At 45.6% G+C, this 17,584-nt stretch overlaps 1 protein-coding gene across 3 annotated transcripts in view; it reads left to right on the plus strand.

Moving 5' to 3' along the window:
- garnl3 (GTPase activating Rap/RanGAP domain like 3) overlaps positions 1–17,584 on the plus strand; it is a 484,279-nt gene that overhangs the window by 378,813 nt on the left and 87,882 nt on the right. For all 3 annotated transcript variants that reach the window (XM_085965587.1, XM_085965586.1, XM_085965588.1), the window contains 4 exons: positions 1,841–1,945; positions 4,416–4,490; positions 14,645–14,756; positions 17,131–17,229. In XM_085965587.1, coding sequence (XP_085821713.1) covers positions 1,841–1,945; positions 4,416–4,490; positions 14,645–14,756; positions 17,131–17,229 — 391 coding nt within the window. The remainder of the gene's footprint in view (positions 1–1,840; positions 1,946–4,415; positions 4,491–14,644; positions 14,757–17,130; positions 17,230–17,584) is intronic.

Genomic DNA, 17,584 nt, shown 5'->3' on the forward strand with positions numbered 1-17,584 from the left:
TGCTGATAATAAAATTAATATTATGATGAATAAGATTTGAATCCTTTTGGTGTGCTGTGTATTATAACATACCAGTAACATGTAAGTCAACATTTAATAAGATTCCATCACTGGAACGATGTAAAGTTATAATCTGAAGCATTCAGTCACAATTAAATGTCTGCCTTTACCATGTGAATGTGGGAGGGGATAAAACCAGGCTTTTAAATTTGTTACGTAAAATAATCTCTGTTCCTGGTCAATGTGTTTTGATTAAGATTTTGACTGTAATACTAAGTTAATTTTGCACAATGGACCAAATCCATAGATGTAGTCGGTATGAGAGCTCGGTTGCGGATTGACTGTACCTGTACCAGGTAAAGAGCATGCTGGAGACAATGATGTTTAAATGTGTTTATTGCTTCAATAACCTCAAAGTTCATTTTGTACAATTTTTCTTGAGTGGGGGAGTAATTTTGCAGCTGTTTTCCTCAGGCTATTAATTGGATCGGGGGGTACATGAGAGAGCCGGTTGTACATGGTCTGTGGAAGGACCTGGCTAATGGGCTGGAAGGCCGTTTCTCTTCTGTATTTTCTTACGGTTCATTTTATGGTCCTGGAATAAATTAATCCTTTTCCCTCAGCACCCTGCTGCCAGAGTGTGCCGTTAATGAACTTTCTCACTGGTGTCATCAGCAGCGGCTTTAACCGGGACAATTGCTCAGGGCTCCAGGTTACGGGGAGGAGGAGGGTTCTCACTGGGCTAAGTAGTAGTGGAGGTCATTCAAAGTGCGGGTGGGAAGAGGGAGTGGAGGGGCCCGCACCTTAGCCTCTTCCAGAGGTCCCCACGAGCCTGACACCGGCGCTGGGTGTCGTTGGGCTATGTATGTCACTGCGTCTAGTGAAATCGTGAACTTCCTCTTTTTGAATCCACATTGAGTAATTGTTCCCACTGCCTGCCATTGTTGCAAGCCCTCCAGGAATCTTATTAGGATGGGCTTATTTCCCATATTTTCTCCTGAAGGTATCTCAGCTTAAGTGGTCATACTTAATATGTCAGTCTGGACAGTGAGTGTTTGCAGGCTAATTTGGCTGTAGAGGGCACAAAAGCCGAGCTCGATCCTGTTCTCACCTGAAATCCACACACATTCATTTTGCACTTTCCAGCTGGGGTCACTGAATGGGAATCAGGAGCAGGAACCCTGGCTTATAGCAAACGGTAATTTTGTCTAGTGGCCTCTTCTGAAGGAATACGCAGGATAGATGTTTTTACTAAAACATTACCTTTTGTATAAAATATCTTGCCTTCTTTTAGATCGGTTGTTAAACCACAAGCAATTTATTGGCTGGCCAACAAGACACAACAGAAATTATAATTATTAATTTTTACATATCGACATTGTGAGAAAGGTGCGCTGAAGGAGAGCGGCATGTTGGCGGCGGGTTGCGCCAGGATTTTATTTGTAATAATTATGAAGTCATGTCTGCAAAGGCCAATAAAAGCAAATGAATTATTCTTTACGTATTGAATAAAATGGCATGGCACCCTGTCCGCCATCCATCAGGCGCACTGAATGACTCTAATAGCTGCTTGCTGACAGAACACTGCTGTCAGGACCTGTGTGAAATATTGGGCGCTGTGGCCGATTTAAAAACTCTCTAAGAAATAGCGTCAATTATTTGAGGTTGTGGCCTCTCTAGTTTTTTTTATTAAAAAAAGCCTGCTGGAGAACAGTTCCAAATAATGAAAGCCTGTAGTTTGCTCGATATGCAGCGTTTCTTCACTTGTCAGTTGAAGCAACTGAAAGAGCAGGCGTGAACTTGTGCGGAGGTCTGATCCTTCCTTTTATTATGTATCTAGAATATGTTAAATAGGAGGTCGTTCAGTGATGTGCTGCCAGAATCACCCAAATCAGCCCGGAAAAAAGAAGAAGCACGCCAAGCTGAATTTGTCAGAGTGGGTCAGGTAAGTTCCATCCGACTAGCATAAGAGCCCCACGGAAACGGCAAACAACTACATAAAGCGCTGATACAATTGCAAAATACTGCGGATGCTGGAAATCTGAAATAACAACAGGAAATGCTGGAAACACTCAGCAGGTCAGGTATTAGTGTTTGGTTCACTGCCACTACTCGCCTGAGAATGAATGTCCACCTTGAGGAAGTTCTGCTCTTTACTCCGACGGGATTTCCGCTCGTCTCTTCAACCTTGTTCATCTTCATTGCTTTCTGTTTCTCTTCTCGTGTTTGATCAGGTATCTGCCAAGACTCGTTATCTCCTGCCTTCCATCCTACCACAGACCTTCCCTTTGTTCTTTCCTCCCCTCCTCCCTGCCCCTGCTTAAAAGTCTCTCTTCCCTAACCTTTTTCCAGTTCCTGACGAAGGGTCCCCGACTCGAAACGTTGACTCTGTTTCTCTCTCCTCGAAGCTGCCTGACCGGCTGAGTGTTTCCAAGCATTTTCTGTTGTTACTGCATAAAGCGCTAGTTTGTTTAATTAGTCGCTAGTCAATTCAACCAAATCGTAGGACTATTCACATTGTGAGCCGTGTCATTTGCCTTGCTCTGCATCCTGACCGCGCGACGTCCCTTGAATTGCATCAGTTAAACAACAGAAATAGGGATTTGAATGGCTGTTTCCACCTGGCAAATAACCAACTGCGATGGACGAAATGTGCGACACCACCTGACCATGCAAGCCAAGCTCTCCACCTCATCATTATCCTTTGATAATGGTCAGTATACTTGTAGGATGGCTGTCTGATTATAAGACAGTAGCTGTATGATGGCTGCAGTTTGTCAGCTGGACTTCAAAATTGGTTTACTCCATAATTCAGACAGGCAAGCCACTAATATTTGTAATGCTTAGATCGTGAACTGGTGACAAAAACTCAAAAAGTAGCATTGAGTGCAGGCAATATGTGACACGGCATTAAACTGTTGCCATCCGACATAGCACCTTTTCTGGATTTTCTTTTACCAATGAATTAGGTAAACATTGATTGTCTTTATATGCTAGAAGCATTTTTATGATATAGCACGCTACATTGATGTTGGACCAACGGAACAGCTGAAAAGCTCTGTCTGGTGGCTTTTGAGGCCCACAAACCTGTTGACTATTTTGCCAGTGAGTTCAAGTGTCAGCAGCTGCAGACGGAGTCTCGTTCCCATAGCCATGGCAGCTTGAAACTGCTTACCAATGGGCATTCCGACGTTGCAGGTTTTTTTAAAGGTCACACAACAAAGAAGCCATGGAGAGTCTACACTTGAAAGCTCATTCTTAATTCATTCTTTTTCTGAAGGAGGTTGTTTTAATTGAAATGCTTACTTCTCCCTCTCTCTCTCCTTCTCCGTGTTTTGTGCTCTCTCTTCAAATCCTCGCACATTATGCGCTGTTCCCCCCCCCCTTGTCCAGAGAGGGAGCCGCTGGCCTGCTCTCAGGCCTCTATCAGCACCACTAGGAGGTGTGCGAGAGTGGCCCAGGATTACTCGCCCTCCAATTGCACCTCCTTTCAGGTGGGCAAGCGCCTGGGCCGCACTGCTTAATTAACCAAATTTTCACTCGGTGCCTCTCCCCTCACGTTGTGTTGGAGATTGAGGACATATCACAGAATAGTGCAGCGCAGAAAGGGGCCATTCGGCCCATCAAGTCTGCGCCGGCTCTTTCGAAGAGCAATCCAGTTACTCCCACTCCCCCCGCTCTTTCCCCATACCCCTGCAAATTTTTTCTCCCTCAAGTATTTATCCAATTCCCTTTTGAAAGCTACTATTGAATCTGTTTCCGCCACCCTATCAGGCAGCGCATCCCAAATTCTAACCACTAGTTGCGTAAAGTCTTTTCCCCGCATGTCGCCTCTGGTTCTTTTGCCAATCACCTTAAGTCTGTGCCCTCTGGTTATCGACTCTTCGGCCTTTGGAAACAGGTTCCCTTTATTCTCTCTATCCAAACCCTTCATGATTTTCAACACCTCCATCAAATCTCTGTCATTATCTCTTTCCAATCAGTGTATTCACATTTCTGTACCCTGTGAAAGTCTGGTTAAGTAAGTAGTGCGGCCCAGCAAATTATGACCCCTTTTCATAAGCCGATACTAATTATGCAGTAAAATGTTATTAATTTTACAGGATGATACGTTCAAACAGCAATATAGAATAATAATAGAATTTAATCTCTGCTTTTTTTGTGTTTTATTGGACTGACAAAATGCTGCTGTTACAGAAATAAAATCCCCAGAGCAGTCTGTTTTTGGTCTGACTATCACGTGACAACAGTGGCGGTTGCCAAGGTGATCCTGACCAGGATCCTGTTGTCATCCTATGTATTTCAGTTCCAGCTACCCTGCTCCAGCTGTAATCGTGCCTATCTGAGTAACAATGCAGCCCTAACAGCAATACCGAGCCATGCAGTATTATAGTACAGGTCTTCTTTTTGTTAAGGCACTCAAGCTGAAAACAATCGTCAGAGGGGACGCTCCTACAAGTTTGGTAACCACCGGCTTGTATAGGAAAGAGGTGAGCGGATTGCTAGTTTTCTCCTCTTCCTTTGTAAACATTCAAGTGCGAGGCTAACATGCATTCAGTCTGAGTTGCAGGTCCAAATTTTTGTTTACTTCAATGCAAATGCAGCCACCTGTTCTCCTAATATAGGGCCTGTGATGTTACAAATAGCAAAGCATTTACTGTGTGCCTATTTCTGATGGCTGAATGAATAGAACCAAGATCAAGAACTTTGTTAATATAAACCATGAACAACTAAATGACCCAGAAATGACTGCCGATCAGCCTGATTTTAGTTCAAACCAAGCTTACTACATTCTTTCTAGTTGGAAGCTTTGTGAATTTTGGATATCACAACCTCAAGTATCCACCCAAGTACCAGGCAATGACTATCTCCAACAAGAGAGAGTCTAACCACCTCCCCTTGACATTCAACGGCATTACCATCACCGAATCCCCCACCATCAACATCCTGGGGGTCACCATTGACCAGAAACTTAACTGGACCAGCCACATAAATACTGTGGCTACAACAGCAGGTCAGAGGCTGGGTATTCTGCAGCAATTGTCTCACCTCCTGACTCCCCAAAGCCTTTCCGCCATCTACAAGGCACAAGTCAGGAGTGTGATGGAATACTCTCCACTTGCCTGGATGAGTGCAGCTCCAACAACACTCAAGGAGCTCGACACCATTCAGGACAGAGCAGCCCACTTGATCGGCACTCCATCTACCACCTTAAACATTCACTCCCTCCACCACCGGCACACCGTGGCTGCAGTGTGTACCATCTACAAGATGCAGTGCAGCAACTCGCCAAGGCTTCTTCGACAGCACCTCCCAAACCCGCGACCTCTACCACCTCGAAGGACAAGGGCAGCAGGCGCATGGGAACACCATCACCTCCAAGTTCCTCTCCAAGTCACACACCATCCTGACTTGGAAATATATCGTCGTTCTTTCATCATCGGTGGGTCAAAATCCTGGAACTCCCTCCCTAACAGCACTGTGAGAGTACCTTCTCCACACAAACTGCAGCGGCTCAAGAAGGCGGCTCACCACCACCTTCTCAAAAGGCAATTAGGGATGGGCAATAAATGCTGGCCTTGCCAGCGACACCCACATCCCAGGAACAAATTTTAAAAAATATTCCCAAGATAGTGGGAGACCAACAGGAGTCAGGACTGCTAGAAATGTTTTTTTCTTCACTCCCCTCAGTTGTTTAGCTCCCACTGACGAGATTAGTTTGCACTGACAAAAGCTGATTTTTCAGCCCCCCCCCAGTACCCAGCCACCAAACCTGAGAGAACCACCCAAAGGCGATCCTTCGATGGCACCCTGCTCCCCCCCACCAACTCCAGAGGTGAATGCAGATGTCATAGAAAGATAGGAGCAGGAGTAGGCCATTTGGCCCCTTGAGCCTGTTCCACCATTTAATGAGATCATGGCTGATCATCCAAATTCAGTACCCTGTCCCTGCTTTCTCCCCATATCCCTTGATCCCCTTAGCCTTAAGAAATATATCCAACTCCTTCTTGAATATATTTAATGTATTGGCCTCTACTGCCTTCTGTGGTAGAGAATTCCACAGGTTCACCACTCTCTGGGTGAAGAAATTCCTCCTCATCTCTGTCCTAAATGGCCTACCCCTTATCCTTAGACTGTGACCCCTGGTTCTGGACTCCCCGACCGTCGGGAACATCCTTCCTGCATCTAGTCGGTCCAGTCCTGTCAGAATTTTATAAGTTTCAATGAGATCCCCTCTCATTCTTCTAAACTCCAACGAGTACAAGCCCAATCGACCCTATCCTCATACGTCATTCCTGCCATCCCAGGTATCAGCCTGGTGAATCTTCGCTGAACTCCTTCCATGGCAAGAACATCCTTCCTCAGATAAGGCGACCAAAACTGCACACAATACTCAAGATGTGGTCTCACCAATGCCCTGTATAACTGCAGCAAGACATCCTTGCTCCTGTACTCAAACCCCCACGCTATGAAGGCCAACATACCATTTGCCTTCTTAACCGCCCGCTGCACCTGCATGCTTACCTTCAGCGACTGATGCACAAGGACACCCAGGTCTCGTTGCACTTCCCCTTCTCCCAATCTATTGCCATTCAGATAATAATCTGCCTTCCTGTTTTTGCCACCAAAGTGGATAACCTCACATTTATCCAAGTTATATTGCATCTGCCATGCTTTTGCCCAATCACCCAACCTGTCCAAATCATCCTGGAGTTTCTCGGCATCCTCCTCACAGCACACACGCCCACCCAGCTTTGTGTCGTCTGCAAATTTGGAGATATTACATCTAGTTCCCTTGTCTAGATCATTAATATATATTGTGAATAGCTGGGGTCCAAGGACCAATCCCTGAGGTACCCCACTAGTCACTGCCTGCCACTTGGAAAAAGACCCGTTTATTCCAACTCTTTGCTTTCTGTCTGCCAACCAGTTCTCTATCCAAGTCAATACCTTGCCCCCAATCCCATGTGCCTTAACTTTACACGCTAATCTCTTATGCGGGACCTTATCGAAAGTCTTCTGAAAGTCTAAATACACCACATCCACTGGTTCTCCCTTATCTATTTTACCAGTTACATTCTCAAAAAATTCCAGTAGATTAGTCAAGCACGATTTACCTTTTGTAAATCCATGTTGACTTTGTCCGATCCTGTCACTGTTTTCCAAGTGCTCTGCTATTACATCTTTTATAATGGACTGTAGATGTCAACCTGTGGGCAACAACTGCAGTGCTGACCTCAGGCAGAGCTTTCCATTTCAAAGTAAATGGGGAGCCTTAGCTGCAGAACACACCAGTGAACATTGCCAGGGGCGGGTACAGCGATCAGCTGGGAGGGTGGGCTACGTCCAGCATGCATGCTCTCCGCTCACCAGCAGAGTCGCAAGTTCAAACAGGAGCCTTTCTATCAAGCTCTGCATGCTGGTCCCACGGAATCTTTCAACCGGATCGGTGAGGATGAGGGTGAGGTCCGTTTTGGACTCCCCTCTGTCACTGGGGGTCCTGCATTGGAGGAAGACCTTTTGGCCGGCTGTCATGTCAAGTGTTTAGGGCCTGTGGGTGGTGGGGGGGGTGCTTTGATGTGGCAGATCAGCTGATAGAACAGCTGTTCTTGCACCAACTAATCTTGTCTGCAGGAGCTGGGGAATCTTGATGGTCCACTAATTCCCATGAACCTGTGGGAACCCCCCTCCCCGCCCCTGCCTCCCTCCCCATTTTCGATGATCCACTGCATCTCAAGAACTTAGAAGGAAGTCTTCAAGCTATGACGGAGTTTTGGGGCTGCCCTGTAATGTCTTCTACAGTGAGCTGCTTTAGCAAGTTACACAAGGTGCTTTGAACAGTGTAGTTTTGTGTTTGTAAAGCGGTTTTCAGGAGGCCCACGTGACAAATGTATTTCTGTGAACCTTTTTGGGGGTAAAATGACTGGAGATATTCTGTTTCATTTTTAATCGAAGGTTTTGTAGAAGTGTTTCTTAGGAATGTTTATGTAATGATCGTCAGTAAAGGTAAGGATGTTTTGAGCTAAGTGTTTTATTTTGTTCCTCTTTTTGCCATGAAATGCTGCTGGCTGATGCCAACAGAAAAAAAAACCCATATGATTAATGTAGGCGATGTTTTAATGTTTGTGTAATCCCATCAATGAACTGATGTACACGTGTGAGCCTTACTCTGAAAATCATTTCCTTTACTCTAGAGAATTTCTACTAAGACCATCTCCTAATTTGTCTTGATATTGTCTATAACCTAACCTGAAGCCATAATTTATCAGTGGCGAGACCGGCTTCAGTTCTCATTGAATGGCGGCATCAAGCCAAGGCCATTAGATAAACCGGTCCCAAATTATGCTGTGGCTATCCCCTACTTTTTGGTCATTTACTTTCTATTTCAGAATAATATTGAGACGTCCATTACAATAACAGGGTAGAAAAATAAAAAATGAATGAAGTTTACATTGTGGCCCACTCAACAAGGGTGCTGATATTAATTTGCTGCCTAGCTAAACACACGAAAGGGCATGAAAATCTCTAGCACATGAATAATGAAATTGCATAGATGACTAATGTTTGTTAGCTTATAGGTGGGATAGCAGCAAGGCAAACATGGGACCTAAAAGAGGAGGAAATTACCTTGGTGTTAAAACATAACTTGCCATCAATTAACATGTGAAAAGGATGTGTGCGAGTTCGGTCAGCCATCCATAGAGCCATAGGGGGAAAAATTCGGTTGCTTTGCGCCTCCCTTTAGTGCTAATGGGGCGCAAAGCAGCTAGTGTCCAGGCGCAGCGCCGCCAACACCTCCTGCGAAATTCAGCGGGAGGATAGCGGCGGCGGTAACCGTTAGTGCGACGCTGCACCGCTGGCGATGATGTCATCGCAGTATGCAGCGCCCCGGCCGTGATCTTCGGTAGCGCCCCCTGACTTACCGCCAGATGCTATGTCCGACGGGGTCAGGGGGGCCTACCTGCAGCCGGGGCGGCCATTTTTGATGCTGGCCGCCTGTCAGCACCTGCCTCCGCTGCCGTCCCTGGCCTCCTGAGCACCTACCCCCCCACCCCCGCTCTTTTGCCGGCACTCTGATCCTCGGTGGCCCAGCTGTGCCCCAGATTGCACTGCGTAAGGCCTCATCCCCTTTAAGAAGGGGAGGAAGGCCTGCAATACCGTGGCGTGACATGCCACAATATTCCCTCGCAGCGCCCCAAGAGGGAGGCGGGGCACTTCCAGTAGCACCCCGTTTCCCTCTTGGGGTGCTACCACTCAATTTTGGCTGCAGCGCTGCTAATTTTTTTGGGGCACTGCGAAGTTAGTGCCCCAAAGGGGGCGCGACTCAATTTTTCCCCATAGAATCTTACAACATAGGAGGAGGCCATTGGGCCCATCGTGCCTGTGCTGGCTCTTTGAAAGAGCCATCCAATTAGTCCCACTCCCCTGCGCTCTCCACATAGCCTGGCATACTTTCCCTTTTCAAGTACATAGTCAATTCCCTTTTGAAAGTTACTATTGAATCTGCTTCCAGGCAGTGCACTCCACTGGTACTGACCATCCTGCCAGCAAAAACAGATTTTCCTTACCTACTCTATCAAAACCTCTTGTAATCTTGAACGCCTCTAGTAAATCTCTCCTTAACCTTCTCTGCTCTAAGGAAAGCAATCCCAGTTTCTCCAGTCTCTCCACATAACTGAAGTCCCTCATCCCTGGTATCATTCTAGTGCATCTCCTCTGCACCCTTTTCAAGGTCTTGACACCCTTCTGAAAGTGTGGTGCCCAGAATTGGACACAGTACTCCAGCTGAGGCCTAACCAGTGTTTTATAAAGGTTTAGCATAACTCCCTTGCTTTTGTATTCTGCCTCTCTTTACAAAACCAAGGATCCCGTATCCTTTTTGAACAGTCTTATCAACTTGCCCTGCCAATTTCAAAGATTTATGTACATACACCCCCAGGTCTCTCGGATCCTGCACCCCATTTAAAATTGTACCATTTAGTTTATATTGCCTCTCCTCATTCGTCCTTCCAAAATGCATCACTTCACACTTCTCTGCATTAAATTTCATCTGCCATGTGCCTGCCCATTTCATCAGTCTGTCTGTATCCTCCTGAAGTCTGTTCCTATCCTCCTCACTGTTTACTACATTTCCAAGTTTTGTGTCATCTGCAAACTTTGAAATGATGCCCTGTATACCCAAGTCCAGGTCATTAATATATACCAAAAAGAGCAGTTGTCCTAGTAACCGACCCCTGGGAACAGCACTGTACACTTTCCTCCAGTCTGATAAATGACCGTTCACCACTACCCTCTGCTTTCTGTCTCTTAGCCAATTTCACATCCACGCAGCCACTGCCCCTTTAATCCCATGGCTTTAATTTTGCTAATGTCTATTATGTGGTGCTTTATCAAATGCCTTTTGGAAGTCCATATGTACAACATCAACCGCGCTACCCTCATCCACCCTCCATTATTTAATCGAAGAACTCAATCAAGTTTGCCAGACACGACTTGTCTTTAAGAAATCTGTGTTGGCTGTCATTTATTAACCCATGGTTTTCCAAGTGACAATTCATTTAGTCTCTGATTATGGTCCCTACAAATTTCCCCACCACCAACGTTAGGCTGACTGGCCTGTAGTTACCGGGTTTATATATCTCCTCTTTTTTAAACAGATGATATAACAGAGGCAAATGCAACTCCATATTTTACAAGAACTTACAGAAACTAATCAATCATGGATATAGACAAAGGGGTTCTGATTGGCTGAGAATCGTTGCAGTGCTCTCAATAGATTCCCCGTTTCATTCAGACACTTTCCTTTCACGGAGCTGATGCTCTGGATTAAATTGAATGGCAAGTTCAGAAATACAGTTGTATTAAAAAGAAACAAATATACACGCGATGACAGTCCAATATTAATGTTGTCTAAGCCCAGATACACACACAGCTTTAACACCGAGAGCGGCATTTTGACTTTGGGTGTTGGTGTGAGATATGGGATCATCCGCCCGTTAGACACCCCGCCCGATTCTCCTTCCCATTGAAGTCAATAGAAAGGAAAATCAGGTGAGGTGTAAATCGGGACAGGCGTAAATCATACCAGATGTATTACAGGCATGGCGTAAATCAGGGAAGGCAAATATTGGGCGAGGGGGAATAGGGCGAGGGGTAATCGCCCAATATTTGCCTTCCCTGATTTACGCCACGCCTGTAATACACCTGGTATGATTTACGCCTCACCCGGCTTACTCCTTGCCCGATTACTCCTCTCCTCGCCCGATTACTCCTCGCCCGAATACTCCTCGCCCGATTACTCCTCGCCCAAATACTCCTCGCCCGATTACTCCTCGCCCGATTACTCCTCGCCCGAATACTCCTCGCCCGAATACTCTTCTCCTCGCCCGATTACTCCTCGCCCGATTACACCTGGCCCGATTACACCCGGCCCGCTTGCTCCCGGCCCGCTTGCCCCTCGCTCCAACACCCCTCGCCCCAACACCCCTCGCCCGATCACCCCTCTCCTCGCCCGCTTACTCCTCTCCTGGCCCGCTTACTCCTCGCCCAATATTTGCCTTACCTGATTTACGCCTGTCCCGATTTATACCTCGCCTGATTTTCCTTTTTATTGACATTTGCAACCCTCCAGTCTTCTAGCACCACCCCCATATCCAAGGAGGATTGAAAGATTGCACCCAGTGTGCATTGCGAATTCCTTTAAACTATCAGCCCTGGACCCAGTTCTGTTCGTGGAAGGAGCCCATTTTCATTGCGGAGCTCATTGACTTTGTTGCTTTGTATGCACTTGCGTGTAGCATAAACACCGACATGGACCAGTTGGGCCGAATGGCCTGTTTCTGTGCTGTACATTCTGTGTAATTCTATGTAAGTAAGAAAAGGTGCAATTCACTGGGTGTTTGCAAGTACAAATAATGGATTTTTTGCCGGGAAAAAGAGCACAATAACTTTCACTGTATGATGACAGGATTACGCGGGTGGGTTTACCAGATCCTTGGGTCATTTTGCAGCCAGCAGCACATTGAACGAAGGAGTAAAGATTTTTACTTGCTCATAAAGAAGGAACAATGTAAAATGTTTTTGTAAACGTAAATTTAGTCATATTTCAAATATTTTGTTCCCTTCCGTTTGTTTGAATGGTGAAGTTGTGCAAAGTTATTGAATATAATTAATTATGTTTAATTATATGTTTGGGTTCAAGAAATAAATTGCAAATTGCAATCCGCTGTAGAAGTGATTAACCTTCTGTCATGTTTCACTGAGCAGTTTACCCTCCCGTCAGTAAGTAGGAAGGGAGAATTAGCTTTGACACATCCTGGCATTCCGGCGCAGACTCGGTGGGCCAAGTTGCCTCCTCCTGTGCTGTACGAATCTACAGATAGGTGGAGAACAGGAATAAGGAGAAGCTTCGCACTGAGCACATCCCATTAACTGTTTCTGCGAACATCGCGCTTCTGTTAAATAGTTTATTTCTTATATAAACACTTTTAAAATTGTGCAGACAGCTAAGTAGAACAAATGTGCAAAAACCAGAGTGAAAGGCCCCTTCACGCTCCATACCAATAGAGCATGTGTAGCAAGAAGAAATATAATATACAGTACAGCTGGGTGAAGCAAGCATTGCCTTTATATTATTTGATTTATTTAGTATAAAGCAGTGTTTTAAATGTGCTGTTTTTTGCTGGGTTGAATAATGAACCTGGGGAAGATTTCCTCACTGCACTGTGTATAATTAAATTCTAAACGTACTCTATTGTAAATGGGTTTACAATTTTGCTGCAGTGCAGTCAGCACACGGAGGAAGCCTTGTTGACCCAGTGAGGCTCGACTTCTACCTATCCGATCATTTGAGTAAATTCAATGTAGAGAATGTAGATGAATGTGATGCATTTTACAGAGACATTTCCTCACCAAGAGATTCCACAGGAGATCAAAACTGTTTTACAAGTTTCTGCTTTAAGGTGCAACAGCAGGAGCTGTATTGAGATTCTAACGCACTTTGGACTTTAGGCAGGCTATTTTAACTTTCGGCGATAGTCTAAAAGGGCCAATACCTGATTGGTCGCCCGTTATACACCCGCCCGTTATACACCCGCCCGTTATACACCCCACCCGTTATACGCCCCGCCCGTTATACGCCCCGCCCGATATTTGCCTTCCCTGATTTACGCCACGCCTGTAATACACCTGGCCCGATTTACACCTGGCCCGATTTACACCTCGCCTAATTTTCCTTTCTATTGACTTCAATGGGAAGGAGAATCGGGCGGGGTGTCTAACGGACAGGTGATCCCATATCTCACACCAACACCCAAAGTCAAAATGCCGCCCTCGGTGTTCAAGCTGTGTGTGTATCTGGACTTAGACAACATTAATATTGGACTGTCATCGAGTGTATATTTGTTTCTTTTTAATACAACTGTATTTCTGAACTTGCCATTCAGTTTAATCCAGAGCATCAGCTCCGTGAAAGGAAAGTGTCTGAATGAAACGGGGAATCTATTGAGAGCACTGCAACGATTCTCAGCCAATCAGAACCCTTTTGTCTCTATCCACGATCGATTAGTTGCATTTGCCTCTGTTATATCATCATATATAAAATCAGCAGAACAGAAAGAAAAATCAGATTGGGAAGTCTACCTCCACATCCAGGCCTTTACCTCTGCCGGCCTGGATTTCCCTGCCTCCCCTGCTACAGGAAGTAGGCCCCCCAAGCCCAGACTGCCTGCTGCTTGTAAATGATGGCCAGGAGACGAGGCTTGGGTACCCCGACCCATCCAATTTCCCTCCCTACCCCAAGTGCCACTGCTAACCCCAGAGACCACCAGGAGAGAGGGGGGGTTTTGACCCTAGGGCAACAGCAGCATTTCGGGAAGGAGAGGGCCTAGTAGTGGGCTCCTCTACTCTCAAGGCTCCTCTTGCCTCTTCTTCGAGGTCACTCAGGTCATGGAGCATCTTGTTAAACGTTAAAGCTCGCATTCAGCACGTGTGTATGGAGCACTCACTTAAATAGGCCTGAGCCTTCTGACAAACACTAGACTGCTTTTAAATGTCCATCTGTGGCGGTCTTACTGTCGAGAAAGGTCGGCGCTCCAAGAGATATCTTATAAAAGCTTCTTTCTCTTAATATTTGGTTTTACAGAATAACTCCAGCCAGTGTGATGGGGAAGGGGGATTGGTTCTTGGGTTCGCTAGTCGGGGGAGCATGTCATAGAGAAATTGCAGTGTCCTCCTGCTCCACACCCAAGGAACACTACACCTGCTGTAAGGGGGAGTCCAAACACGGACGGGCGTCAGACACTAGAGAAAGTCTGCAGCCAATTTGCTGTGGGCTGGGGCTCGGTTACCTGGGTGTAAAAGCGGAGGGTTTAATAAACAGAAAACTGGCGAAGTAAGGCAAAGAAATGTGCTTGGTGAGTTTGTGAGAAAGCTCATGTGCCTTCCAGTGGAAGCATCACTATAAAAAGTAGAGTACAGAAATCAAAAGTAAAAGCACTCATTTTACCTTTCAGCTCCAAAAGAAACGGATTTCTTTTCTTAAAGTTATTTTGAATATTGCATGTACTTTAACGTGTGGCACCATCCTATTCTGCTCACCGGTAAGATAATCTAAATTGCGTCCTGTATGTACTTTGCCTTCTAGCCCTGGGAGCCTCAGTGTTTCTGCAGCAATTTTCCCCTCGAAATCATCTGCAGTGATTCTTGGGGACAGTCGTTACTAATCTCCACGGACGCTGGAGTATTATTGTTGGACGGTTAGTGTCTCGTCAATCTCTAACTGACGTTCAGTGTCAACCGCTTGTTGCTGTGTAGTAACCTCACTTGCACCTGCTTCACTATTACCTGTTTCCTTACCCCAGTCAGCGGTTCGCACCAACGTCTATTGCAGTCAGTTTTAAAGTCACAGCGGAGTATCTGCTAAAGGTGGATGGAGCAGAGTGAGGGTAAAGCACACAATGCGGTACACATCCCGATAATTAATAGACCCGGACTGATTCTCCTCGTTTGGTGTTGTAACTGTTGACTTCATGATCATGCATAAAGAACAGAACCCTTTGGATTCGCAGTGTGCACCGTTGCCGTTAGTAGCGCAACACACGTAACTGGGATTGTCACATATGAGCGGATCGACAAAACATTTGTGGCTTCGGTCTTTGACGCTGAATAACATTGTCACTATTGTGAAACCTGACTCTCATTTGGGAATGTGACGGGGAAGTCATTGTGCTTCCCACTAAGTCACAAGCTGCTTACGGCGCATGGAGTTGTTTAGCACCAGGCCAATTAGTTAGCGTATTTGTGTCTTGTAGCGCAGTGACACCAACGTTCCCGCTAAGCAGCCAGTTAAAGGGACCACATGTGAAAAATAAAATTAGAGGGAACATTGAGTGACACTACAGTAAATACGCGCTGGGAGGCTGTTGGAGCCTGTGGGGTGACAGAAGATAAAACTCGGTTCCACTATTCCATTATGTGGGACATAAGGAGTAGAACAGTTCACATCAATGAATGGCTCAGAGTAGCTTTAACTTCATGAACTCTGTTTCCTATATGAGGTGGTAAGTTGTGTCATTTGATTCAGTGTGCTGTTCTCCAGCAGTCTAAAGTCCTACATGAAAAATATCTCTCTACTGTGAGTTTGTGGGATATATCCCCCACTCAGACTAGAGGAGGGTATTTTTGTTTCAAAAACACTGCACTTCTTTTGTTTACCTCGTGTTTATTTACATTCAGCGTTAAATTGAACAGATTTATCCAAAAATATATCACCTTATTTTCAATAATAGAAATTCTCACATTCCTCACATGTCGGGTTGATTTGAAATGTAAATGTACTTTATTTTAAAAGTCTGCCAACAAACCTTGATTACTTTCAATGTGGTTCTGCTGAAACAAATATTCTTGCACACTCACTCTCGCATGAACACACACAAACACCTGCACACACAAACGCATGCTCACACAAACACCTGTACACAAGCACAAAAACATACACACACCCGCACATGCATTCACATGCAATCACACACACGCATATACAAACATGCACCCACATATACAAACACGCACCCACATAAACAAACACGTGCACACACAAACGCCTGCACACAAACACGCGCGCTCACACAAATGCGCTCACACAACGCGCTCGCACAAACGCACGCACACAAACAAACACAAGCACAAAAACATGCACACACCCACACATGCGCACGTGCATTCACATGCAATCACACACACGCATATACAAACACGCACCCACATATACAAACACACACAAAAAAACAAACACACGCACGGAAACACACAGATGCACGTGCGCATCAACTTCCTGGTCCGTATTCCATCTATTTTAATGAGAGGAACTCTCCTTGGTTTTATTAAACTGAAAGTTTTAGAAGTTACTAATCTTATTTTTAACAAGTTGGAGATTTAGTGATAAAACTTCTGTTTTTTGTGACTGAATACTAAAGAATATTTAAACCTTCAAGTTTGTACCTAGTAACTTGATATATTCTAGAAACTAAGTGAATTGCCGGTGGTGAAGCCCTGACTATGCTGGTTGGAGGGTTTGGTGCGTGGGCAGGGGTCGAGGTCAGTGAGGGGCGGGGATGTACTCTGATTGTGTTATCTGCCTCTTATGGTGCAGTTCACTTTTACATCGCTCGGAGCAGTGAGTCTGCCCTGAGTGTTGATCTGATGCCCGAGCCCACTAAAGTAATGGGTCGTGAATGGCAGTATAACTCCGGCCTGGTACAGGGCCACGGTACACAAGTACCTGCCCGGTACAATCATTAACTCTTTTTTTTCGTTTTAATTACATTACTTTTTTTTTAAATTGTAATGTTATGGCTTTGATACAAGCTGCAAAATGAATGCAGTGCTCCCAGTACTGCAGGGAGTTAGATTGGGGACTGCTGATGTTCACACATAGTGTCGAGCATCCCAGTGAGGCCTGAAACAGTCAATTTTAACTTGGCAAAACTGATTGTCGGTCCAGAAACATTGTACCCTTTTATTTCTTGTTTGATTTGCTTTAGACAACTGGGAAAGGGTTTAATTTTTTTTAAATATGAAAGTATGTTAGACTTGCCTAATTTTAGCGCTGGTTGTTTCTCATTCATATAGATGGGCAGACCCCGGTGCCAGTCTTTGACAGGACGTTGCCAGTGAAACAGATGGACATTTTGGAAACTCAGGACCTTTTGCTTAGCCGAGCCGACAAAGGTAAACCGCAGCGGGAATTAACACGCGAGGCCGGCCTTCGGCGGGCCAGAGCGGAGAGCATGCAGGCATGCGGGCGCATTTTTATTATGCCCCCACCCACCCCCCTTCCCGAGGGACGCATTGGCGATACCCTCCTCTGGAGCCGGTGCCATCTTTCTCCTGAACCGTCTGATTCATTAAGCTGCAGGGGACCTGGGGCTATCTGTCTGCCTGCGGAAATGTGACATTTATCCCGTGAGAGCAAATTGATGGCCGCAACGCAACAGCTGGCGGAAGGCTGCGTTGTGGCTGTCTCGTTAAAAAGGGTTTTTTAAATCTATTTCAGAATGCTCATTCATGCTCCTGTACAAGGTTT

This window comes from Somniosus microcephalus, chromosome 23, assembly GCF_052327205.1.
Source record: "Somniosus microcephalus isolate GS21.2 chromosome 23, FLI_Smic_1.0, whole genome shotgun sequence".
NCBI classification, from domain to species: domain Eukaryota; kingdom Metazoa; phylum Chordata; class Chondrichthyes; order Squaliformes; family Somniosidae; genus Somniosus; species Somniosus microcephalus.